The following is a 27,407-nucleotide window of genomic DNA, read 5'->3' as shown; positions in this document are numbered from 1 at the left end:
GCCAGGATAGGGATGTGAGTTCCATCTATGGCCCCACCGCAGTTTGGGAATCCCATCGCTGCAAAGCCATCTATGATCGCCTCCACGTTTCCCAGGGTCACTACCTTTGACAGCAGTACATCAACGATTGCCTTGGCTACTTGCATCACAACAACCCCCACGGTAGATTTGCCCAAGCCAAACTGGTTCGCGACTGACCGGTAGCTGTCTGGCGTTGCAAGCTTCCAGAGGGCTATGGCCACTCGCTTCTGGACAGTCAGGGCTGCTCGCATCCAGGTGTCATTGTACTTCAGGGCAGGGGACAGCAACTCACAAAGTTCAAGGAAAGTTCCCTTCCGCATGCGAAAGTTTCGCAGCCACTGGGATTCATCCCAGACCTGCAGCACTATGCGGTCCCACCACTCAGTGCTTGTTTCCCGTGCCCAGAATCGCCGGTCCACGGCATCAACATGACCCATTGCCACCGTGATGTCCTCGGTGCTGGGTCCCGTGCTTTCTGAGAGGTCTGTGCTACTCTCAGACTTCAGGCCCTCACCGCGGTGCCGTAGCCTCCTCGCCTGACTTATCTGCATCTGCCTCAGGGAAACCTGTATGATAAGCTGCGAGGCATTGAGAGCGGCCACAACTGCAGCGATGGTCACAGCGTGCTCCATGCTCGCAGTGCTGTGGCGTCTGCGCTGTCACTGACTAGAAAAGTGCACAAACTGATTTCCCGCCGGCGCTTTCAGGGAGGGAGGGCGGGAGAGATGGACGGATGACGACAGTTACCCAAAAGCACCCTGGACACATTTTTTTTACCCAGAAGGCATTTGTGGCTCCACCCAGAATTCCAATGGGCAGCGGTGACTGCGGGAACTGTGGGATAGCTGCCCACAGTGCACCCACAGTGCACCGCTTCCAATGTCGACGCTTTCCCCGTTACTGTGGACTCACAAAGTCGAATTACTGTCCTTAGTGTGGACACACACGTTCGACTTTGCAATATCGATTCCAAAAATTCGATTTAAATAAAATCGAACTACTCTCGTAGTGTAGACATACCCTCAGGATCACAGTCGACTTATTCTTCCCTTCCTAGATGCAACTAAGAATTGTAAATAAATGAACAGCACTTGCATCCTAAAACATTTAAATTTGTTCCTTACTTTGTTCCTCCATTTCCTCACAGGTAAAAAATCCAACCTGGTTATTTTGTCTGTTTTACAGCCAGCAGGAAATGCTTTGTCATTCCCCTCTTATTTTCCTGCTTCTCAATCTGGTGGAGGGGGGGGGGGGAAAGCTGCCTGGTATATTTTTGGGCTAATGAAGACAACAAAATGGGCTGAAAGGACGAAGGATCCAGTGGACAGCTATAGACTAACATTTTCTGGAGCCTGATTATTCTTGGATCCTTCTCTAATTTGCCCAGATGTAATGTTCCCAGCTTGAGAGGTTATGCCTGAATGGGTGGAAAAAAGCAAACACAAGACCATGAACACATTTTTGTAAACCTGATGGTAACTGGATGGAGGAAGGGTCTCGAAGCAGAAGATGGGCCATGCTGTTAGAACCTCTAGAGCCCTTCAGGCCCATGTAGCTTTTAACACACTCATTTGGGAGTGGGAGGAAGGGAGCTGTTTCCTTGAAACTAAATGGAAATTTAGGGCAAGAATTAAAAAAAAAAAAAAATAGTCATTACACAAACTTCTGGGTGGCAGTTTTGTAGAAAAATACACCTCTAACCTAGCAGAAAAACAAATGTAAGGGCTTTACTTTGTAAAAATAGAAATTGGAAGTGGAACCGTCAATAAAAACAGCTCTAGTATGAAAATGATTGATAGCAACAGACTTATAAAATTGGCTTCTGATGCATCCAAATAAGGCCTAGGAACAGTTCTATTACAGGAGTTTGAAGGTTTCACCATAGCATATGATTTCAAACATATTACAGTCAAGTCCAGTTACCCACGATCTAATGAGCTAGTTGAAAATGGTGTTCAAAGAATAAAGATCACTAACAAAAGCTGAAGAAAATACTGATTTATATTTGCCATTAAGTTATAGAACATCACCATTACAACCTGCAGTTAAGCAGAAAGCTTAGAAACAGATTACTTATTAGTTTCCTTATCCTTGTTGAATAAGGATAGGTATATGTATCAGTCAAGTTGACATCAAAAGAATTATGAGAGAGGTTTACATAAACTACCTTATTTGAAACTGAATGCTAGCGTATGCATCTATAATGGTGGGAACTGCACTCAGAAAGCCACTGTAACAAGAGGTAGCATAAGAATGGCCATACTGGGTCAGACCAAAGGTCCATCTAGCCCAGTATCCTGACTTCTACTGTGGCCAATGCCAGGTGCCCCAGAGGGAATGAACAGAACAGGTAATCATAGAATATTAGGGTTGGAAGAGACCTCAGGAGGTCATCTAGTCCAATCCCTTGCTCAAAGCAGGACCAACACCAACTAAATCATCCCAGCCAAGGCTTTGTCAAGCTGGGCCTTAAAAAAACCTCTAAGGATGGAGATTCCACTGCCTCCCTAGGTAACCCATTCCAGCACTTCACCACCCTCTTAGTGAAATAGTGTTTCCTAATATCCAACCTAGACTTTCCCCACAGCAAATTGAGACCATTGCTTCTTGTTCTGTCATCTGCCACCACTGAGAACAGCCTAACTCCATCCTCTTTGGAACCCCCCTTCAGGTAGTTGAAGGCTCCTATCAAATCCCCCCCCCCCACTCTTCTCTTCTGCAGACTAAATAAGCCCAGTTCCCTCAGCCTCTCCTCATAAGTCATGTGCCCCAGCCCCCAGATCATTTTTGTTGCCCTCCACTGGACTCTCTCCAATTTGTCCACATCCCTTCTGTAGTGGGAGGGGGGGGGACCAAAACTGGACACAATACTCCAGGTGTGGCCTCACCAGTGCCAAATAGCAGGGAATAATCATCAAGTGATCTATTCCCTGTCGCTCATTTCCAGCTTCTGGCAAACAGGCTATGGACTCTATTCCTGCCCATCCTGGCTAATAGCCATTGATGGACCTATCATCCATGAATTTATCTAGTTCTTTTTTGAACCCTGTTATGTCTTGGCCTTCACAACATCCTCTGGCAAGGAGTTCCACAGGTTGACTGTGTTGTGTGAATAAACACTTTTGTTTTAAGCCTGCTGCCTATTTATTTCATTTGGTGACCCCTACTTCTTGTGTTATGAGAAGTAGTAAACACTTCCTTATCTACTTTCTCTACACGAGTCAGGATTTTATAGACCTCAATCATATCACCCCTTAATCGCCTCTTTTCCAAGCTGAAAAGACCCAGTCTTATTAATCTCTCCTCATACGGAAGCTGTTCTATACCCCTAATCATTTGTGTTGCCCTTTTCTGAACCTTTTCCAATTCCAATATTTCTTTTTTGAGATAGGGTGACCACATCTGTACACAGTATTCAAGATGTGGGCCTACCATAGATTTATATAGAGGCAACATGGATATTTTCTGTCCTATTATCTATCCCTTTCTTAATTATTCCCAGCATTCTGTTCACTTTAATTGCCACTGTTCATTGAGTGGATGTTTTCAGAGAACTATCCACAATGACTCAAATATCTTTGAGTGGTAACTTTATGTACCAGTTCATCCCCCATCTTGTTGTATTAGCATCTGTCTTTACGCCCTTGAAATAAGTAGCTATAATATGCTTTGTACTTGCATAGTGAATTAACCTTTTCATATCATATTACCATCTTTCCCACCCTGCTTCATGTGTACTGCTTTGGGTTGTTAACATATTTCAATTAATATTAGTGCCTTTCACATCATATCTGAAATGTGCAAATGAGATTTGCACGTATTATGTATTGAGGGGGTTATTTTCCATCTAGAATAGATGAAATTTAGACCTGACAGGGGTGTTGCATTGGCTTACACCAGGTTTGAATTTGGCCTGATTGCTCACTGCTTTGCACCTTGTACTGCCATTTATTCCAGTGCAATGGGAGTGTAAAGTGGGTGTAAAAAGTTAGTCATGTCACCACTCAGCCTCACTTTTCCCATTTATAAAAGGAGGCTTTTGCTCCATTAAAAATTTTAAACCCCTTCAAAATCATTGGATAGAAGAGCTATAGAACATTACTCAATTGTCATAAGTCTTTACTATTTTACTGCTGGTGACATAGGAGTGGACAATAGATAGAAAGAATAACGAGCTGAATGCAAGTCAAAGTTGCTGTGGAGAGTGAAAGAATAGCCCTGAAATCCTCTTACTGTACAGCACATACTTGATCAGCATGGTTGTTAGCAGAACAGGTCCTTAATTTGCATATGGGATTCATGCAGTGAATATGTTTACAGGTACTATAACTTCTGACCTACTGAAAGTGACTTTGGTTGAGCTTTTGAGCAGTATCAGTTCAAATGCATTTGTCTTGGGTCTAATAGACTCCGACTTTAAGGTCAGAAGGGACCATTTATGATCTTCTAGTCTGACCTCCGGCACAACGCAGGCCACAGAATCTCACCCACTCACTCCTATAACAAACCCCTGACCTATGTCTGAGCTATTGAAGTCCTCAAATTGTGGTTTAAAGACTTCAAGGTGCAGAGAATCCTCCAGAAAGTGACCCGTGCCCCAGGCTGCAGAGGAAGGTGAAAAGCCCCCAGGGTCTCTGCCAATCTGCCCTGGAAGAAAATTCCTTCCTGACCCCAAATATGGCAATCAGCTAAACCCTGATCATGTGGGCAAGACTCACCAGCCAGACACCCAGGAAAGAATTCTCTGTAGTAACTCAGATCCCACCCTCTCTAATGCCCAATGGCCTGTGATGAGACACATTTATTGCCAATAGTCAAAGATCAATTAATTGCCAAAAATAGGCTATCCCATCCTACAATCCCTTCCATAAATGTATCAAGCTTAGTCTTGATGCCAGGTATGTCTTTTGCCTCCACTGCTCCCCTTGGAAGGCTATTCCAGAACTTCATTCCTCTGATGGTTAGAAACCTTCGTCTAATTTAAAGTCTAAACTTCCTGATGGCCAGTTTATATCCATTTGTTCTTGTGTCCGCATTGGTACTGAACTTAAATTCCTCTCCCTCCCTGGTATTTAGCCCTCTGATATATTTATAGAGAGCAATCATCTCCCCTGAGTCTTCTTTTGGTTAGGCTAAACAAGCCAAGCTCTTTGAGTCTCCTTTCATAAGACAGGTTTTCCATTCCTTGAATCATCCTAGTAGCCCTTCTCTGTACCTGTTCCAGTTTGAATTCATCCTTCTTAAACATGGGAGACCAGAACTGCACACAATATTCCAGATGAGGTCTCACCAGTGCCTTGTATAATGGTACTAACACCTCCTTATTGCTACTGGAAGTACCTTGCCTGATGCATCCCAAGACTGCATTAGCTTTTTTCACAGCCATATCACATTGGCAGCTCATAGTCATCCTGTAATCAACCAATACTCCGAGGTCCTTCTCCTCCATTACTTCCAAGTGATGCATCTGTAGTTACCTGGATCCCTTTTTTCCTTTCTTAAAAATAGGAACTATGTTAGCAATTTTCCAGTCAGATGGTACAACCTGAGTTTACAGATTCGTTAAAAATTCTTGCTAATGGGCTTGCAATTTCATGTGCCAGTTCCTTTAATATTCTTGGATGAAGATTCCGGGCCCCCCGATTTAGTCCCATTAAGCTGTTTGAGTTTGGCTTCTGCCTCGGATGTGGTAATATCTACCTCCATAGCCTCATTCCCATTTGTCATTCTACCATTATCCCTAAGCTCCTCATTAAAGACGGAGGCAAAGTATTTGTTTAGATATTGGGCCATGCCTAAATTATCCTTAACCTCCACTCCATCCTCAGTGTTTAGCGGTCCCACTTCTTTCTTTGTTTTCTTCTTATTTATATGGCTATAGAACCTTTTACTATTGGTTTTAATTCCCTTTGCAAGGTCCAACTCTACATGGCTTTTGGCCTCACTTTATCCCTACATGTTCTGACCTCAATAAGATCCCTCCCATCTTCCACTCCTTGTAGTCTTTCTGCTTTCTTAATCACCTCTGAGATGCTTGCTCATCCAGCTTGGTCTACAACCAGTGGCGTAGCCAGGTGTAGCGAACAGGGGGAGCGATCACACAAAAAAAGGCGCCACCCGCTGCAGTGATCTCACCCAGCAGCGCGCCGGGTCTTTGGCGGTGGGTCCTTCCCTCGCTCCGCGGGTCTTTGGCGGCATTTCGGTGGCGGGTCCTTTGGTGCTGCCAAACACACCCGGAGCAAGTGAAGGACCCACCGCCAAAGTGCTGCCAAAGACCGGGAGCGCCTGCTCAGTCAGTAAAAGCGCTGCCAGGTGCGTAAAAATTAAAAAGGCACCAAGAAATTGAAAAGGTGCTGCTTGTGCTCGGCGGGAGAGCAGCTGCTGCCCCCGCTCCCCCCTTAGCTACACCACTGTCTACAACTCCTGCCTATGAGTTTTTCCATGTGTGGTTAACATCTGGAGATAGAAGACCACAAGGAAGATTTGCAAACATTCATTTAGAGCACAAAACACAAATTGACTTTGATGGTAACTGCCACCCTTTTAAATTCATTTTCCACAGATCTCTCTGAATGGATTTATCTGTGCACTGGAATGTTCATGGAGAAATGAAAGTCTTCTGAATACTCATGTGACTACATGAGTGTGCAGGCTATTTTGAAAATAACTTCAATTCTGGTGACTTCTTTGGTCTTCTCCTGTCCTTTTTCCAGGACCTCCAGCCCTTACAGTTGGAGTGCAACCCCACTCTTCCTAGTGGAAACCCCACAGTCTCTCTGCTGGGTGTTCATCCTACCAGGGGAGCATCTACCATTCCCCCAAGGCCCTTAGCCTGCTCCTGCATGGAGGCATCAGTGCATAAGCCCCTCAGCTGCTCCCCTGCTATCACATTTCAGGGGAACTGCACTTGTATTTCCCCCTTGAGGCCACCCACTCTAGGATCCTGGCTCTCCAGCCATCAACTCTCTTGGGCAGAGACCTGTCTCTCCATCCTGACTGGGTTTTTTCCAGGCTGCACAGTTCCTCATCTACCCTGTGAGTTCCCCAGCAAGTCAGACTGCCCAAGCAGGTCTGCTTTTCCCTCTCCTCAGAGGCTATAAACAGCATAATTGCCCACAGTTATAAGCTCCCACACAGCCCTTTCTAAGCAACCTCACTTATTCTTCAGGTAAAAGCATGACAGAGAAAACATTAGAATAATAAAAGAACCTACATGTTTGCAAAAAGCTTACCTGAGATCACCCCAACTCCAACCTCAGGCTCTCACAGGTGTCAGTCCTTCCAAATCTTCCCTAAGGATCATCCCCCAATCCATGGACAGACAGTCCTGCCAATTTGCTGGATCAGAAAGAAGGCCCCAAGTCAATTTAAACTTGGGCTATTTATTCAAAAGTCCCATCTTTGTCTGTTGGTCTCAGAATAGGTGAGCCTCTCCCAGTGGTGGTACCTCTCTGGAGGTGTTACACAACTGGGGTGACTTTGCCTAATCACCCCCCACAGTTCATAGTTCCTGGAAGGCTGTGGACACCATCCTCCATGTAATTACACACAATCCCTAGCTCACAAGGATACATACACTTAATGCAGTAAAGTCTCCCCGTGCTGTAGGGAATTGCCACATCTGTTACACCTGCCTTCAGCCCTCTCTGGCCCACAGCTTCAACTCTCCAGCTTTGAAGTCAGCAGGCAACTCCTGCTGCATCTCTCTGGCCTTCACCCTCTGGCCCTGGCTGGGGGAAAACCACTCTTGCTGCTCTTCAGCCTTCCCCCAGGAACCAACTACAGCTTCCTTCAGGAACTTCCTGCAGCCTTCCAGTCTCTGGCAGCTCTCACCTGCCACTATCTCATTTCCAGGTAGCTCTCACGTGTCCCTTTTCCTGACTGAACCCTGGACCGTCTCAGTCTCTCCCCATTTATATGACCCAGGTGATTGGAGGTGCACTGAGCGCTTCCTTCTTAAAGAGCCAGTGTCACCCTGTGAGAGTTCTGTAGCCAGATCCCCTTGACAGAGAACGCTTCATCCCCAGTTCTCACACGCCTCATCCTGTGCTTTGTGGCCTGCCTTGTGCTAGAGGAGCACAGCTGTCATGGGGGTTCAAGGTCAAAACTCAGTCTTTGATGTAGCTGAGGCTTGAGCCGTTAATTGTTTTGAAGATTAGCACCAGGGCCTTGAATTGATACCAGAAGCTGGCTGTTCCTCTGGGGGGACGAGAGCACAGACCAGATGTGCTCACGGCAGCCGGAGCCATGGAGCAGGCAAACAGCTACATTCAGTTGCAGCCTGTGCATTGTCTTCACATTCCGCTTCAGATACAATCAACTACAGTCACCCAGCCTGGGGGTGACAAATGCATGTTGCCAGCGCCTCATCTGGGAAGAAGGGACAAAGTTTCCTAGCAAGCCAGAGATGAAAGAAGGCATTTCTAGAAACTGATGCTACTTGATCAAACAGGCTTAGCAGGGAGTCAAACAGGAACCTGAGGCTTTGCACCACTTTGTTGTGGCTATATACCTTCATGGAAGGTAGAGACAAGCTTTGGGAAGCTCCTCAAAGCCCTTCCTCTTTCCTACCAGCATCACTTCGGTCTGGCCTGGGCTAAGCTTGAACCAGCTGCTCTTCATCCAAAAGCTAATTTCCTGTAGATATTCTGCCCCCGTTTTCAGCATCCCGGTGCTGGAGCTCCGGGGGTCACTTTGCCTTTCAAGAGAAGGGAAGCACAGTTTTGTGAGATTCTGTACAGGAGAGCATCTTTGGTCCGATCCTTTAGTTGCTTTAGGGGTTCTTGACAACCGCTCTGCTTTAAAAGGACAACTTTGTTTAAAAAGGGTGTGAGGCTTGCGTCAGTTGAGAATGAGATATATAGTTAAGTGGCACCAGAATACTGTAGGCAGCTAAGCCCATGTCATCTCATGGTTATGGTGGGAGGGATAGCTCAGTGGTTTGAGCATTAGCCTGCTAAACCCAGGGTTGTGAGCTCAATCCTTGAGGGAGCCATTTAGGGATCTGGGGCAAAAATCTGTTTGGGGATTGGTCCTGCTTTGAGCAGCGTGTTGTACTAGATGATCTCCTGAGGTCCCTTCCAACCCTGATCTTCTATGATCTCTCTCTGTCCAGTGGTGTCATGGGGATATTAAAGAGAAGAAGGGATAGTATGGGTCCCTGTGGGACCCTGCAGATATGAGCCTTTGGAGAGGAGGAGCAGATACCTGTCATCCCACCTGCTTGCTCTTCATGCATGGATACCTGGATTTGCATCCAGTAGAGTCCCTTGAGGGCAGTGCCAGTGGTCCCCAGACTTTTGAAGGTCTCCCTCCCCTGCCCCGCCCCAGAGCCAGGAGCAGCAACGTGGTTGGGGGTGGGTGTGGACACGGGTAAGGGGGCCGCAGCTGGGTGTGGGTCTGGGTCTGGGGACAGGAGCATAGCCAAGGATGGGGGCTGGGAGCTAGGGTTGCCAACTTTCTAATCCCAGAAAACCAAACACCCCTTGCCCATCCCTGTTCCTTCGAGGCCCCGCCCACCGCTCACTCCATTTCCCCCGTTGTTCACTCTCCCCCACTCTCACTCACTTTCACCGGGCTGGGGCACGGGGTTGGGGTTGGGGTGTGGGAGGGGGGTGAGGACTCCACTGGGGGGTGCAGGCTCTGGAGTGGGGCCATGGATGAGGGGTTTGGGGTACAGGAGGGGGGGTCTGGGCTGGGGCCAAGGGGTTCCGAGTGCAGGAGGGGGCTCAGGGCTGGGGAAGGGAGTTGGGATGTTGGGGGGGGGTGTAGGCTCCAGGTGGGAGTTTGGGTGCGGGAGGGGACTCCAGGCTGTGCCGCCAACCAAACTTTTAACGGCCCAGTCGGCAGTGCCAACCAGAGCCGCCAGGGTTCCTTTTTGACCGGACGTTCTGGTTGAAAACCGGACGCCTGGCAGCCCTACTGGGACTGGAGCCAGATGCAGGGCTGGCAGTGGGGGATGTGGCTGGGGGCGGGACCGGAGCAGAACTGGGGGCAGGGAAGGGCTGGGTGGTGCTCCCTCTGCACCCCCATTGGGGCTGGCCCAGGCCCTGCTGCTCCCCCCCCCCCAAGGTTCCTCCATCCCCCCCTAAGGGAGCACGCTCCACACTTCGGGTACCTCTGAGCTAGGCTAACTCCCCTGTCCATAGCAAAGGCCAAATCTGCAAGCAGAAGGGATCTTTAGACCACATTTTAATGATCAAAAGTGCCTCAATTCATTCTCCAATTTTACACCCACAAATACCCAGTGCTCTTTTATAGCACTTATTATTTGATCTCCATCTACCTGGCTACCCTCACACATCTGGTAGTCAGACACCTAATAAGTGCTATAAAATGTACCTGCTAGATTGATATTTAACATGCATGTACAAAATCAGAGGGTGCTTCTGTAAAATCAGGACCTTCCGAGATGAGTTACTAGGCAGGAATCCGCGCTACCAGTTTCGGATCTGGAGCCAAACTTCCGCAATATTTATTCTGATTTGGGAATCTGGAGTCGAGGTGTGGACTATTATAAAGAGGGGCCAGCTGCACAATCGGGAGCTGATGCTAACCCCCTTGTAGTTTGAGGGGTTTGGATCTGGGATTTTCGTTGGGACCCATCCCTAGTAATGACACACCTCAGAACAGTTAGTTCTGTCCTGGGTCCTTGAACTGTGCTCACACATTCTAGAACCAGCCTCCGGCAGCCCTGCCTGCTGCAGTGGGACTGAGACCCCCATGCGCTGGAGCCGTAAACACCCTGCCTATTGTAACAGGGCAGAGCAAAGAGAAACCTCCTCAGCCCTCTCAGCTCCATGCCTGAGAAATAAAGCAATAAAAAGCCCCCTGCTCCATAGCGTCTATTTCCCTAGAGATGCTGTTGGATGAGCTGCAATTGCTTTTTGCCCACTGCAGTGCACTGAGAGGGGATTTGCACTGAGAGGTTGCTTGACAAGCCACAGAGCCGAGTGGGTGTGGATGGAGGGAGGCTCTGGTAGCCAGTCAGGCTGTGAGTGTGTAACACTAGCTGTGCCGAGCTCTGACACTCCCCGGGAGGAGCGCTTTCCCCAGCTCCACTCTCCTCATCTCCTGCCAGGAAGCACAAGGGAAATGGAGAGATGAGAACACACAGGGGGGACCCTTCACATTGACTGCACCCCACCTCTCTGCCTGCACCTGCGGACAAACTCCACACAAACCATGAGGAAGAGCCTCTTCACCGTCCCTCCTAGCATTGCTTTGTCTTTGATTTAAATCTTTACCCACTTCCACAAGGGGCCATGGAGCAGCAGTATCTCTCCAAACTCCACCCCACAGTGGATTACGGAGCAGGAGTGTTTCTTCTGATCATAGGTGAGTTCTCCCTCCTCAGTCACTGATGCTTGTTTAGGGAACAGGAACTGCCAGACTGAATCAGACCCATGGTCCGTCTAGTCCAGTCTCTGACAGTGGCCAGTACCAGAAGCTTCAGAGGAAGGTGGGATAATCTACCCCTCTCTCCCACCCCTGGTCTCATCCTAGTCTCTAATAGTTAGAGATTGGCTTGAGCCCTGACGCGCAACGTTTACTTTCCCTTCCAGAATTTGTGGCCATAATTTTGATAATTAACTTTTGCCAGCAGACGTTCTCCTCTGCAGAACCAAGATTGTAAATCACCTGCCTTCATTTCAACATCCTGGTGCTGGAGTTCTATGGGTCACTTTGACGATCAAAAAAAGAGAGGCAGTTTTGTGGGGGTCTGTACAGGACCGCATCTTTGGTCTGATCCTAGAGTTGCTTTGGGGTATCGTTTCTTCTTAAGAACAGCTCTGCTTTACTAGGACAAGCTTGTATAAAAGGGTGAGAGGCTTTTCAAATAGCATGTGAGTTTTGTATAGGCTATTTGTATATTGTATATTGGCTAGTTGAGTTTTTGAAGGTAGATTTACAATGAAGTACAGTACATGGGTATATATATGCCACGCAGAGTGTGGCTTCAGCTCAGGATCGTTATTACTCGTGGGCTTCTTGCATCTTAGTGATCTGTTTGTTAAGGCTGGGATTTTTCCAAAGAGCCTAAGGGTGTTAAGCACCCAACTGTCACTGAATTTCAATAGGATTTAACTGCTTAGCTCCATTAGGCTCAGGAAATCCCAGTCTAAATTCCTAGCCGCACAATAGGTGAGAGAGGGAAATAGCTAGTCAAGGTGTATTTCGGAAATGATAATGTGAAGTGTTATAGAGGAAGGGGAAATATGTTCCCCAGCTGGGGATTTATGGAAAACAAGGAACACTGTTTATTTTTCAGAGGTTGGACATTTCTCTGACTTCTTCCCCTACAAATACATCACTGCATCTTATTCATGAACCCGCTGCTACAGTCTTGCTTTTACAGCTAACGGGAAGGCATTGTAAATCGTGAGACTCTGTTGTTTCCTCTTTTCACTGCTGACTGTAGAGAGCGGGTTCACTGTAAAACTTTAGATCAACCTCGTTGCTGCAGAACCGTGTTTGCTTGGAAAGAAAACAGACCCGATTGTTTGCTCTGGGTATTTTGGACAGGCTTTAGTAATATTTTGGCAAGAAAAATGACACTAGAGGGTAGTGGTTTGCTAGGCGAAAGCATCCTCCGAGAAAGAGGGAATGACATTTTGTTCTAACATCCCCTGTGCTCCTCTTGGGTCAGCTAGCCTGCTTTTATAGGAATTTGCACCTTGTGACTATTTTCATCATTAAAACAGCCTATCCCTTAACAATAGACTCTTAGTTCAGCCTAGGATTTAACTGAGGCCTTGGCTACACTGGCGCTGTACAGCGCTGCAACTTGCTGCGCTCAGGGGTGTGAAAACGCCCCCCCCCCGAGCGCAGCGAGTACAGCGCTGTAAAGCGCCAGTGTAATCAGAGCCTGCAGTGCTGCACGCTCGCTCGCAGCGCTGCAAGCTATTCCCCTCGGAGAGGTGGAGTACTTACAGCGCTGCGACTACACTCGCGCTTCACAGCGCTGCCGTCAGGGCAGGCTCTAGGCACCAGCCGACCAAGCACGTGCTTGGGGCAGCCCCTCAGAAGGGGTGGCCAATGTTGGGATGGCGGGGGGCGCTCGAGGGTTTTTTGTTTGTTTGTTTGTTTGTTTTGTTTTTTGTTTTGGCCAGGCAGTGCGGGGGTGTTTTGGCGGCGCAGCACTGGGGGGGCGGGGGCTTCGGCGGCGCAGGGGGGGGGGCGGGGGTTTGGGCGGCCCGGTGCAGTGTGGCACTTGGGGAGTTTGGCTGGCGCGGTGCGGCGCTGCGGGGGTTTGGCTGGCCCAGCGCTCCGGGGGGGTGGGGGTTTGGGCGGCCCGGCGTGGCGCAGCGCTCGGGGGGGCAGGGAGGGCGCAGGTTTGGGCGGCCCGGCCCGGCGCGGTCCGGTGCTCCGGGGGTTTGGGCGGCCCGGCACTCAGGGCGGGGGTTTGGGTGGCGCGGCGAGGCGCTGGGGGGGCGGGGGTTTGGGCGGCCCGGCCCGGCACTTGGGGAGCGGGGGTTTCGGCGGCCTGGCGCGGCGCTGGGCCAGGGGTTTGAGCGGCCAGGGATTTGGGCAGCCCAGCCCAGCTTTGTCTTGGTTAGAGTTTTAAGTACTATCTAGCTAACTAACACCATCTGACACCGCACCCTTAGCTCCTAGTCTAGCCATAGCCATAGTCAGAGTGTAAAGGAACAGACTCTGATGTTAAACCATTATTATGGGCTTGGGAGAAATAGGAAGCATGCCATGTGAACATAATGGATACCATGCTACAAGGTGTTGAGTAGCATCCAATCCCCAGGGGTGTTGAATGCACTCTGAACAACCCATGTGGCACTTAGCGTAATGTCCAATCAGGCCAGCTAGAGTTACCATATTTCAGGTTCCCAGAAAGAGGACACTGCTGGAGGGAGAGGAGCTAGAGGAGGTACTGTACGGGCAGACTTTGGCAAACCAGTAAAGTGCTTGAAACCACTATGGCTTATTGTTAGAAAGCAACCTAGTCAGCAGGCTGTAAAATGGCCATGCAGCTTGACCAAGGCAGGAGGGGAGGGGGTTTTGGGTGCCACAGAAAGGGCAGCTTGACCCCTTGTCCTTCCTGATAAGAATTGTGTTGAAGTTGCTGATACATGCGTTTTAAAAGAGTAGGATATGCCCCAGGAATGTCTATTGAGGTCTCAAGGCTGCAGACTCTGGAAAAAACCCACACCTGGTTAATCAATAATCAGAAGGAACCTCTTGCTTGAAACTGCTTACTTGACAAGGTTTCTTTAAGGGACATGTCATTCTATTACTAATGTATAAATAAGGGGACTCGTTTGGGGACTCTTTGGGACTGGTCTCTCCCTCTGGATGCAACTTGTGTTCCCCACCGGCAGATGGGCTGCCACTGTACCACTCGAGAGCCACACTCAGCTTTGGTAATTATCAAGGGTTGGGGGTGTTTTACTAATCCTGTTGCAGACGTGTGTAAGTGCTTGAGTCTAAGTAAAGTTTAGCTTTAAGTGAAAGCGCTCTTGTGTTGTCCTGTTTGTGCCAGCCATCTATCGGTCGGGTAACAGTACCTGTGGTGGGGGTACTCACTGGGGGTGAGGGACAGTGTCACTCCCTTTCATGGTGTCAGGGTGGCTGGTGCAAGCCAAGGATGCAATGACAGCCGTCAGTCAGCACCTCTGTGGGACCCCCTCTTGAGGGCTGAGATCCCGGGACTAGGTGGGTAGAATCCGGCAACTGTGGCTTGCAGTAGAATGGACCAGTCAGGGGAGGGGGCAGAGGACGGGAGGGCAGATGCAGAGGCGGGATCAATTGGGAAGTGGACCAATCAGGGCTTTTTTGGAGTAGCAGATTGTCTGCTCTGCAAAAACTAGGGACATTTCCTGTTATTTTAAAAATACCGCTGGAGCAAAAAGGCTCGAAAAAGAGACGTATGGTAACCCTAACTCAGAGCCCAGTCCTGCAGCTCTGCATGTAGAGGCCTGGGAAGGTTGGGTCCTGAGGTCAGGAGAGAGAACTTTGTGATGATTTCAGCAAAGCTAATAAAGCTTCAGAAAGGAAGTTTATTCAGCAGAGATTTTCACTAAAAGAAGCATTACAAAAACTGAAGAGTCTTCTTAGGTGAAGGGTCAAATTCTGGTCTTTCCTCAGTAAAGTCACAGAATAAAGCAAAGGTCTGGCCCCAAAATCATTGTGTTTTGAATATCACAGGCCCGATTCATTGGTATGTCTTGGCAGTTTTGGGCGGTGCCAGCAAGGACCAGTTACGCCAGGTTTGTGGCTGCTTTGCATTGCAAGAGCTGTACAAATAAGCCAGATCAAATCAGGGAATCTGGCACTGTATATTTTAAGCCAGGCACATTTCTGAGGACTAGTTCTTTAGTTTTTTAAGATCTCACACAAATCATATACAGATGGATCAGCACAGATCCTCTAGGCTAAAAGAGTGCTTCTAGGTACCACAGGAAGGTCTGGGCTTGACTCTTAGCTCACCCTCACTGCTTTTACACTAGTGTGGCCCCACTGACTCCAACAGACTGACACCATTGTAGAGAAGAGATGCAGCTCCAGGCAGGTCCCAGTAAGGACAGGGGGCAAAACAAAATATCAGGTACCTGGCTGCAGCAAAACACCAAATACTGTGACGAATTCTGCAGCGTCCTGTCACTAACAATGTCTGTTCAAGTCAGCTGCGGGGACTGAATCTGGGACCGCCTGCTCACTTGCAAGGATACATGCATTCAAGACTGTGAAGGGCTTTGATGAAAAGCTCTACATAAGAGCCAAGTATTATTATTACTACCACATGAACTTGATGACCAGGCCCGACAGCTTACAGTAGCAGATGCAAACCTCTGTGTTGTCTAGCCACTAGAGGGAGCCAAAGAGCCACATCGTTAGCCAAATGCCTCCAAGTCTCCCAGCGCACCTTAGCTCTGTGTCTGCAGGGACGTCCTTTCAGAAAAGTTCTTGTGGGGGAGGTGCGGAAAGCACAGTCATGTCGGCATCTAGAACATTACATGTGTTTATTTCATATCCTGCACAGTCTGCGGGGGAGGGAGGGGCAAAAAGCGGAAAGACATAATGGAGAATATAGACCTATGAAAAGTCGGGGGAAGCAAACCAAGGTTTTGGGAGAGGGCAACTGCCCTCCTTACAAATGGCACCTCTATGTGTCTATCTTTTAGATAGGCCAGCGACTGGCACTGGTTGTCTTTCACAGCTCAAGCACACCACTGGCATGTCAACAAATACATCGATCATTATTACTATCTACACTGTTTTCTCCCCTCTCAGGGATCCTGACGATTCTGGGGAATTCAGCAGTCCTTGCTACTGCAGTGAAGCGCTCTTCCCGTCTCAAGTCACCCGAGCTGCTTATAATAAATTTAGCCGTAACGGATCTTGGAATGGCCATCAGCATGTACCCGCTGGCCATTGCCTCAGCATGGAACCATGCCTGGCTGGGAGGAGATGCGTCCTGTATATATTATGCCCTGATGGGTTTCCTCTTCGGCATCTCCAGCATGATGACCTTGTGTATGATGGCTGTGATCCGGTTCCTTGTAACCAACTCATCCACATCTAATAGTAAGTAATAAAATACGATACTGAAGAGTGTCAAGGCCGGGTCGTGTGCAGCCAGACCTAGTGGTCAGAGTTGGAGTCCACAGTCAAGAGTTGAGAGTCAGCTGGGTCAGGATACTGGGAGATCAAAGGCAGGAGACAAACTTGGGATCAGAACCATGAGTCGGTAACCTGGGTCAGGCCAGGTCAGGATACTGGGGGGTCAGAGACAGGAGTCAAACTGGAGATCAGAGGTGAGAAGCCAAGCCAGGTCGGGATGCTAGAAAGTCAGGCTGTGGGAGATGCAGGAGGAGGAGGCACAAGGTACACAGTGCAGGACAGGGTGGATCCTGGTTGTTCAGACAGCTTCCTGTTCCTGGCTTAAATAGGGCAGGCAGGCCAATTGGCTGCTTTGGGACTCCGCCAATAGGACCTCAGGGGCGGAACTTCAAACTGTGGCTGGACTTCATAGGTCCTGGGGTCAGCAGTTGTCAGCAGGCTGCCACGTGGAGGGCTAATGCATGGCTGCTCCTGTGGACCTGGGTCATGACAATGAGTCATCCGGGGACCATAATAGTAGAGCATTGGGCTATTATGTTGAGAGAGCCAGTTTCAGGTCAGAGGTGGCTCCCAGTTCATCTTGCTGGCTTCTGAGGATCCTATCCTTAGGTGCCTAATGCGGGACTGTGGATTACATTAGGCAGCTTGGGACATAGGAGCTAGGAACTGCAGCACCCCAGTACCTTTGTGGATATGGCCCTAAGTCTCTGTTCCTCAGTTCTCCATATGTCAATGCAGGCGATTCCTTCCTCCCATCCTTTTTCTGTCTCGTCTGTAGTCTCAGGGAAGGGGGTGTCTCTCACTAAGTACATGTACAGCACCTAGCACAATGGGGCCTCTAGGTGCTGCTATAATACACATAATGCCACAGTGATGGATGTCAGACCAGAATTTGGTACTTATCTGTCCTGAAACTCAGAATCTTTTAAGGTTTGTCTATCCCTGTTCCTTGGTGACCTGTTAGGATCCCCACTCATTGTGTGGGTAGAAGCTGGGCATTTCATTAAAGTGATATCTTTGAGGTCCCCTGAAGGAAGAGTGCAGTAGAAGCCACTCAGAGCTATAAGCAATTTGATAGCCCCTCTACAACAGGCTACTGACAGCTGTTTCCAAGTAGGCTGCACTTCATTATCTTAAATGTGTTGTCAGTGCTCTTAGGGGGAAATGAGTAAAGAAACCATATGGTAGAGGAAGAGATTTGGCTTCAGAACAAAAGAGACAGACAATAGCCTCTGGGGTGGGGGGAAGCAGAGTGAGTCCACCATGACATGTGACCTGTTAACTAGAATGAGTTGGTTCTACAGGGCATCGCTTAACAGGTAACGTTAGCAAAGCACCAATGAGAGACAAAGGCCTAGTTCCTGGCATTGCTAAAGCTACTTTGCATTGGCCTGGATTTCCTGGCTACAGGGAAATTGGGCTGGTCAGAACCACTTCCTGACTCATGCACCCCCTACCTACAAGGGAGAAAGGCTGGGAGAAAGGGGCCTAACCAGAATGCTGCACGCTGGCAATCCTGGCCTGCTGGCATGGCCCCCTGTAGGCTGGTACGATTCTAGAGTAGCAGCCCTGCAGCTGCTCTTAGTTGGTCCAGGGACTAGATTGGCATTCAGAGTACGTCTACACTGTGATAAAAGACCTGAAGCATCGCTGCAGCTTGGCCTGGGTCAGCTGATTTGGGGTCACAGGGCTCTAAAATTGCAGTGTGGATGTTCGGGCTCGGGCTGGAGCCTGGGCTCTGAGACACTCCCCGTGACATTGCAATGTTTAGCTCTGTGGCCTGAACCCGGGCTCAGAGACTTGGTGCTGCGGATATTTTATCAGAGCATCGATTTACCCGCAGTGACCCAACGATCAGTGATAGCTCAGCCACCTGTGCAGCACCATTCCCCGGCTGCATTGGATGGGAAAAGGCCAGTTTGAGGATCTGGCGCAGAGAGCTGTGAAAGCCAGGGCACCTCCTTGATTTCAGCTGTGGTTGGCATGGTACAACAACATTGATACATCAGAGGGCAAATGGGTCCCACAGGGCAAATCTTTTATTCCTTTAAACTAGCCCTGAAATCATGGGGTTAACGTGAGATTCATATGGACTTGCTGTTCCTTTCCTTCCAGGCAATACAATCAACAAGACCGCCGTTCGCATTTCAATTGCGTTCATCTGGCTGTGCTCGCTGCTCTGGGCCATTCTGCCTTTGCTGGGTTGGGGTTATTATGGCCCCGAACCGTTCGGCATCTCCTGCACGATAGCATGGAGCGAATTCCACAACTCTGCCAACGGCTTCTCGTTCATCCTGAGCGTGTTCATCCTGTGCACACTCCTGCCTGCGCTGACCATCCTCATCTGTTACTTGGGCATAGCGTGGAAGGTTCACAAAGCATATCAGGAGATACAGAATTTTGACAGGATCCCTAATGCGGCTAAGCTGGAAAGGAGGCTGACACTGGTGAGTGACCTGAAGAGCCAGAACAGGTGAAAGCAAGCAGGGGCCCTGTGTGCCGTGACCCTTGCAGGAACCCAGCTAGCTCCCTTCACACTCAGTGAGTGGGAATCTCTTGCCCACATTATTTTGCACCTATCTGATGATTTGTGGCATTTCTCCAATCTGATCCAGCCAGGCTGTTTTACATGGGTAGCACGTGAACCCCCCATTTGGGGAGGCTAGCCCCCAGCCCCGCCCCTTCTGCCTGCGGCCCCTCCCATTCCACCCCCCTTTCCTGCCAGAACCCCAAGCCTCCCACAGCAGGCAGAGGAGCCCCGCCCCGAGCCCTAGCCCACTGGCCGGCCCGAGCCCCAGCCACCTCAGCCCACCCACTCAAGGCCCCGCCGGCTTCGAGGGAGAGACTGAGGGAGGGTGGGAAGAGGAGCAGCATGGGTGGGACCACAGGGGAAGAGTGGGACGTGGAATGGAGGCCTCAGGGAGGACCCATAACTTAGCTGTTTGGGAAGGTTCAGCCTCCCCTGGCCTACTATACCCGTAGCCCACGCTGTTTTTATAAGAGACGCAGAGTATCTGAGAGCTTATGATGATTCCTTTCTGTGGCCTAAGAAGCCCAAAGAATTGTGTGCAACTTTCCAAGCACCTAGGGACTCCTCCCCCATCAGCTCCAGACAAGCTGACAGGTGCACCGCTCATACCTTTTAACCAGTGCTAAGATGTGGGAGATCCAGGTTCAATTCTCACCTCTGTCTGACATTTGTGCTTGGGTCTCCCACATGCCAGGAGAGTGCTGGGCTGTGGGTTAATGTATACGGTGAAAAAGCTGCTCTCCTCCAGAGGAAAGGTGGGCAAAGTGACATTTTTGCCTGCTACACAAGCATACGGTGTGGGTTAACTATTATAGCTATGCCACGTCTCGAATAGAAAATATGGTTTGGAGACAGAATTTGGGTGAAGTACTTTAGCCTGTGCTGTGCAGCAGGTCAGACTAGGTGAACACAGTGGCCCCTTCTGGCCTTGAAATCCATGAATTCATGTTGGAAAGTGCTTTGAAAACCTCAAATGAACCCTAGCATGGAAGGGCTGACTGTTATTTTGTAAGATTAGGGAACAAAATATTAATTTTTCCTTGATGAACAACATAAAGGACTCTCCAGTTCAAAGAACTTTTATTTCCTTAACTTCCACCTGCTGATGCATAGTGTAATTTGTCATTATTTTATTCCCTTGTATGCTACAGTGAACGGAAGTGCCTAGCCCAGATTCTGGGTACCCTTTGAGAAACTACATATCATAAAATAAGGAGGCTCTAGCAATTACTCTAGGATAACACTACCCCAGAAGCAACATATGGCCAAGATTAATTTAAGGCCCGGATCCTAAAAGGCTCCTAATTTCCACTGATTGGGAGTTAGGTGCCTAAATACCTTTGAGGATCTGGGCCTAAGAGAGCTACAAGGTTAGAAGTGTCAGTGTTGCCAACTTTTGCAATTTTATTGCAAGTCTCACAGAATTTGGTGTTTTTCTTAAAGCCCCAGCTCCTGGAGTCACATGATTACCTGAGACTCAGCTTTTATTTAAAAGAAAAGTTTCTAGCCTCATGGTTGCAGGGAAAAGCTGGAAAAGGTGACTCATAAAGGCTCAAGAATCATAAGGCAAATAGAGAACCCAGAATGGTGGTGTGTGTTTTTTGTTTTTTTTTTAATTTTCAAGATTGTAAAGCTGTTCTACTGATTTTAGGGGCCTGACTCATGAACTTTGAACACTTGAGGCAGGCAATTGTGGAGCCTAGAGTTCATGAGCGCAGATGAGAGCTCATCACTTTTGAAAATCAAGCCACTTATTAGGAACCTTAAAAAACAACAAATCAGGTTCCTATTTATTTAAAATCTTGGCCAAATTTAATAAACATCACTACCCAAATCACCTCCAGAACTGCCCTCCCTTCTAACCATCCTTCAGCCTCACCCATCTCCTAAGTCCCCAGAGACCAGGGAGACAGCTGGGTCTAGCAGCACACCTGGACATGGAACAATGGGAAAAGCAAATTCTGAAGGTTCAGGGCCCTAATGGGGCGTACCCTTCTAGCTGCCCTGACTCTCTCATACCCTCTGCTGACTGCAGCTGTGGCAGCCTCTCCTGGGGAGAGAGGCAGCCTTCTAGATAGTCATTGTTGTTTTAGAAAGAAGTGATAAAAGCATTGATGCCTAATTACTCTTTGGGGAAAGTCATTACTGCGTGATTCCACCTCATAGTTCTACACATTTACATAATTTGTTCTCCCCATCCATTGGACAGCAAGGTACGTCTCCAAACATTTTCCATCACAGCTTTCTTTTTTTTGAGGGGGGGGATAAAAAATTGGGGTTTTGACTGAACAAAGCTGTTCATTAAAAGTGTCTTCTCTGTATGGAAAACGGAAATATTTTGAGTCAGCAATGCCTCATGAGAGTTGTAGTTCAGGGCTCTTATACTTCCATTCGCCACCGTGGTCTACGAGCTGCATTCATTTCTTGGCCTCAGCTGAGCCGGCTACCAAGGCAAACCAATTAGTGCCATTCCAAAGTGCTGGGTTTCGTGTTGTGGACGCTTGTCAGTATTCATCAATTCAGAAAGGAGACCTAGTAGTTAGGGTCACAAGGGTTTGATTTATGCTCTGATAAATGACAACGCTCTGATCATGCCCTATCACTGGTAAGACCCAGCTGGCCTCCCATCTCAGGGGTAGGTGGTGCATGTTAGATGCACTCATGCACTGTGTATGACTCACTGATCAGTGCACCTCCCCACCCCAGCAGGGCAGGCTCTGTTCCTCCGCTGCCTGCTGCTGACAGCCAATCTGGCTTTGCGGGAATTTGCTTCTTCTTGTGGCTTGGCCCTCCAGCCAGGTCAAGTTCAGCCCCCTTCTGGGGGAACAGAGTCCCACAAACAATGTTTGATGATGACCTCAAGCCAGGTCTTCAGCCCCCAACTATGAGCTCAGTGGACTTTCTGTCCCTTATCTCTGGGCTATTAATAGTCCTTACACCTTGTACTGGGGGCTTTCACACCACTCTCCCTGGTGGCCAGCAGAGGAACCCAGACCCTCCCTCTCCTCTGGGTTCCAGTTCAGGGACCCTGTAGCAAGCAGCTAAGATTTGCTCCCTCAAGCTCCTTGCTGCTTCCTTGTATCATTTCCTGCCTTGCCCTGTCCCTCAGCCCTTTTTCCCCGCTCCCTTCTGAGCTCTTCAGAGTCTGTTCAGACTCTTGTAACAAGCAACTCCTCCAAGGCCTTTCTCCCTGCAGGGCCGCTTCCTGTCCTTCCATCAAAGCTCTCCACAGGGCCATGCTCGATACCACTCAGTATCTCTCCTGGCCTTTTGCCAGAATTCCCCCAAACCTTCTTCCCTCAGGGCTGCCAGCCTCTCTTTTACTCCCCTGAAGTCCTTCCTCTCTATTAGCCACCCAGCTCCTTTCCAGCTGGGCCAAATCCTAAATTAGGTCTGGCCCACCCTCCAGGTGCAACTAACACACACTTTGCAAGAGTGGTGTACACACCCCATCACAGGAGTGCAATGATTACCAGGAGATGTCCTGCCTCAGGATCAGAGCCATGATTCATTAATACGTTCTATACATGTAACTACCACTGTGGACAGACATTCAGAGAGCACTTGAATCCACATTGGTTTCAACAGCATAACTACCCTGCCATGGATTATAGACCTCATGTACTATGCTGCCCGTTAAACCTACATTATACAGCAGTGCCCCTGATTTATGCTTGTATAAAAGTATCTCCAGTCATGCTGAAATGGGTGTAAAACACGTTAAGGTATCATTTTGAGTGGGGTTCTGCCTTGTAGCCCTACAGTATTTTTAATGGACATAGAGACCGGATGGTGCTGAGTTAGGCCGGTCAAAACATTTCCATCAGAGCTTTTTTTTTTTCTGGGGGGGGGGAGGGGGGAATAAAAAATTGGGGGGTTGACTAAACAAAGCTGTTCATTAAAAGTGTCTTCTCTGTATGGAAAACGGAAATATTTTGAGTCAGCAATGCCTCGCTAGAGTTGTAGGTCAGGGCTCTTATACTTCCATTCGCCCCCATGGTCCAGGCTGTCTGGCCATACTACACCTCCTGTGACGTACCACAGCCAGGGAAGGGAAAAAGCAGTGTTAGCTGAGGACTGAACACACTGTGCCTTTTTCAGATGGCCGTGCTTGTCAGCGTCGGATTCCTCGGCGCCTGGACGCCCTACGCAGCCGTCAGCTTCTGGTCAATCTTTAACTCCAGCAATTCTCTACATCCTGTCATTACGCTACTGCCGTGTCTGTTCGCCAAGTCTTCAACAGCTTATAACCCTTTCATTTACTACGTCTTCAGCAAAACTTTCCGGCGTGAAATTAAGCAAATGAAGTGTTGCTGTGGCTCGCGAGCTCACTTCTTTAACACAGAGAACTCGATCCAAAACCATGTGTCGATGATGTGGATGGGTAGAGAAAACATACGTGCTTGTCCAACTGCAAAGGCGAACTACGGGGAGGCCTCAACCCAATGAGCAGCAGAGCTGGCTTTACAAACAGAGCAGAAAAGCTTACTTCATCCTGTATTATAGGGAATCAGTCCGAGAGGGCCGCCATGATGTACGTTATGATAAATTGCTGTTGTAAATTGAGTGAAATGTTGTAAAGAATCATGATTTTTTTTTTTAAAGTTAAGCAGCAAGGAAAGAGGTGTTTTGAAGGACTTTCACTTTATGAAAATTAAAATATCGGTGGATTCCCCTCCACCCTAAACCAAACAAAACCAGCTTTAGCTTAACTACTGTGGAGGAATAAGTACGATGCTTGAAAGAGAATTTACTGATTTTTATTTTTTTCCCTATGCTTCTGACTTTATGCTGGAATCTCATGACTGTGCCTCAAGAGAAAACAACTGATAATACTGGAAGTTGAACCTCCCATCCCAAATTAGATGCCTTTAAACAAAGAAGGACAATATGCCACTTCCCCAGCAATAAGAAAGGACAAACATAGCGGAATCAAGAACACGCATCAGCTGGAAGAGACAGAGCTACGGGATGCAGCAACCACTTGCAAAATGGCCATTTTAGGGCTACAGTTGTTTGTCTCTGCCAAATTTAAAGGGCCAGCCACCAGAAAGGCATGTCAGGGCAAGGATTCTATAAGAGGGCCGGTCTATGCTGAGGCAACTCACTAGGACTGAGGCAGTCTTAGAGAAAGGGTCTGCTGCTGCAGAACACAAAAAGATGTGAGCAACGAAATAATCTTTTAGAATAAGGAAGCACACAGTATATTATTTGTCAAAGAATGACAATTCCTTTGACACCAGTGCCTGTGTTGCTCCTCCCAGAGTGGAACCGAGTGGTGGGTAGAAGGAACACAGCTTTGACAGTGTAATGACTTAATTTTGAGTTGAAGTCCTGTGATACCCAGCAGGGGGTGCAAGGGGGAAGGGAGAGTAGACATAGCAGGCCTGATTCTCTGCTTATTCTAGTGTAAACGGGGAATTACTTCATTGAATTCAATGGTACTATTAGAGGAGTCTCGGGCCCCTGTGCGTCGAGAGAGAAAGGACAAAGGCTAGGTGTAGCCCTGTGAAGGGGAAGCAAATCCCAAGTCTCTTCAGTCTGCAAAGTTGAGGGTTGGCAAAGAATGGGTGTGTCTGAGGAGACATGGGTTTAAACCCCCTCCTCCTTCTTCGCTCTTTGCTTCACTCCTGCTACTAAAGAGAAGTAACGTGGGCTCAGATGCTTTCTAGGAAATAATCAGTAGAAATTAGGAGCCTAAATACCTTTTAAGGATCCAGGCCCAGGTGTCCATGGGTCATATTCAAATTACTGCAGAACCCCACTCCCTGGTGCTCCCTCCTGTCTTGCCCATCACTTTTTGTCACAGTCTTTTACACATGAAACTCAGTGGAGCTTGTTGGGAATTTATCGAAGAAACACTGTTTGGTGGAAAATGCTGATTTTTGGTGGAAAATCGTGAGAAAGGGTCAGTTTTGACAAATTTCCTGGTTCAAAAAAAAAATTTTTTTTTAAACCCCCCTAAGTTTTGAAATTGTTAAAACCTCCCACTTCAACATTTTCTAAATGAAAAGTTCCAGTTTTTGGTTTGAAATTACTTTTCATTCCAAAATGTCAGTTAATTTATAGTAAAAAAAATAAAGAAAGTGAAACAAAGTTATCAAAATAAAATGTTTTGATTGAGGGCATCCATTTTTTTTAACGATTTTTGGATCCTAGCGCTTGGGCTCCAGCCCGATACCAGAAGTCTACACAGCAATTTAACAGAGGAAATGTGGGGACAGGTGCATGTAGGGGATAGGCTAAGCAGTGGGGAGTGACAGGAGAAGACTGGTTGGGCTAAGGAGGGAGAGGAGAGAGGCAGGATAGTTATTGTGACAGCTATGGCAATTTCCTGTAATATCTTTAAAAGCCTTTATTGTATTAGTTTATATATTATTGCAGGCTGACACTGTAAGTAACCTCCTGAGGGGTGGAGGTGTGATAGATGTAAGATTGAGGAGTTCAAAAGACTATATTGAAAATGTGCCTGACAAGTATGGACTTTTGGGTCAATGGGTATTAAGTGAATTTCCTGGGGAATCCCTACAGCACGGTTAATGCAAGTTCCCACCCCTGGTTATGCAAAATCCCAGTCTTCCAAAGCTATGCCCTGAGCAGGGGGTCATTGCCTGCTGATTACCTGTAACAGAAGACCAAGCTCAAAAGCCCGAGCTGTATAAAGAAATGGCTGATCTGCCCAGTCGGGCATTCTCATTCTGGAGCTAATACGGATGATCTTGTAACCATGAGGAAAACCCAGTTGTGGATTCGAAGGACTAAAACCTTCCAGAGCCCTAAGCTGGAATGGGGGAGACTTCTGGTAAGCTGTCTAGCATGCATGCGGTTCTTTTATTTTTTTAATACGTTTTCTCTGTAATGCTTTTATCTCAAGAATAAATGTGCTTGCTTAGAAAGAGCGATGTGGTCATTTATAACGGCAGGCGATACACCGGTCATGTGCTGGCCTTTTTAGGCTGTCTGGCTTGTTGGGGATATCACAATGTAAAGCAGGGAGTTGTGCAGCCTTAAAAATCACTGTTCAGGAGGGAATGACACTCAGGTCTCCGCCCAACATAGGTGACCGCTGGGAACCAGAAGCCTAAAGTGGGTGCCTTTAGTGGACCATGAAGGAGGAATACAGGTGTACTTACCCTGAAACTGTGGCACACATCATTATCTCTGAAGATGGACCAAGAAAGCAATGAGCTAGGTTTTAGAGCGAAATTCACTCCTTCCTGCTCAAAGCCCATGTAAGCAGGCATGGAGCAGGGAACTGAAGAGTAGTGTATGTGGTGAAATTAATCCCACTAGTTCAAATAAATTGGATACAGCAAGCAGCAGCCAGTTACAAAATAGCCACTTGAGAACCATAGCTGATGCTCTCTGCCAGATTTAAAGGGCCAACCCCCAGAAATGCATGCTGGGGGAAAAAATCCCATAAACTGGCCAACATGCAGTGAGGAAGCACAGAGACAGTCCCCAAATAAAGTGCTCTGGCTGAGTTGTAGCCTTAGGTGTACTCATGGTGTGTCAAGGTATGTGTATGCATAAGGATCGTGGCTTAAGTGATTCAGGAGAACTTGGGCTCCTAAATCACATAGGTGCTTTTGAAAATCCCACCCTATATTTTTAAGGGGCTAGGGGAACCCTTTGCCCTAACAGGAAAATGAAGAGCACTCAGCCGCACATATGAGTAAGTTATGGTTTGCTTGAATGATCAACGTTAAAAAATATTCACAGTAGCCATGGGTGGTTAATACGATCCATATTGTGGGTAAGTAAAGGGCAAATTATAAAGCAGTGATAGTCTAACTTCTTGAGAGCCATAAATAGGTTCAAGGCAATCATTTGTATGGCTGTAGCTAGAACCTGTCAATAGCTGTAGCAGAGATGCCTGTCAAAAGCGCTCTCTGCCCAGGTATGAAGGATGAATGAACAAGCTCAAGGACTATTTCAAAGGTGATTTTGCAGGCTTCAGTACGGGATGCGCTCCCCTCCCTCCCCCGTTAAACACTCCAACAACAACACGCCTTGAGTGTGCTAAGCCACCATTGCAGTGTAAGGGATTTCAGTGGAGTTACACCAGGGATGAATCTGGCCCACTGTGTTTGCAGTAACTAGAACAATTAAGTCTGCGGCCCTATACAATCCACTCAGGGTCAGATTTTTATAGGCACCTATAGATGCAGGCAGGCATCCAGTGAGATTTTCAGTAGCACCTAAGCAGGTTAGGTGCATAAGTCCCACTGAACTCCAGGGGAGTTAGGTTCCTAACTTGTTTAGGAAATTTTGACAG

General features: G+C 48.0%; 1 protein-coding gene across 2 annotated transcripts; it reads left to right on the top strand.

Moving 5' to 3' along the window:
- The first annotated feature begins 3,989 nt into the window (after positions 1 to 3,989).
- LOC101949465 (opsin-5) lies at positions 3,990 to 26,025 on the top strand. Of its 2 annotated transcripts, none has more exons than XM_005312962.4 (4): positions 3,990 to 11,358; positions 16,270 to 16,563; positions 18,715 to 19,046; positions 23,231 to 26,025. In XM_005312962.4, exons 1-4 carry the CDS (start codon positions 11,286 to 11,288, stop codon positions 23,576 to 23,578), a joined length of 1,047 nt encoding a protein of 348 aa, XP_005313019.1. In that variant the 5' UTR covers positions 3,990 to 11,285; the 3' UTR covers positions 23,579 to 26,025. The 2 variants fall into 2 exon arrangements, with proteins under 2 accessions (XP_005313019.1, XP_065443575.1); XM_065587503.1 differs by lacking the exon at positions 3,990 to 11,358 and adding an exon at positions 14,006 to 14,399.
- The last annotated feature ends 1,382 nt before the right edge of the window (positions 26,026 to 27,407 follow it).

The sequence above is a fragment of the Chrysemys picta genome, chromosome 3, assembly GCF_011386835.1.
Source record: "Chrysemys picta bellii isolate R12L10 chromosome 3, ASM1138683v2, whole genome shotgun sequence".
Taxonomy (NCBI): Eukaryota; Metazoa; Chordata; order Testudines; family Emydidae; genus Chrysemys; species Chrysemys picta.
The sequence above is the reverse complement of the archived record's forward strand: the minus strand, read 5'-3'. Positions and strand labels throughout refer to the sequence as shown.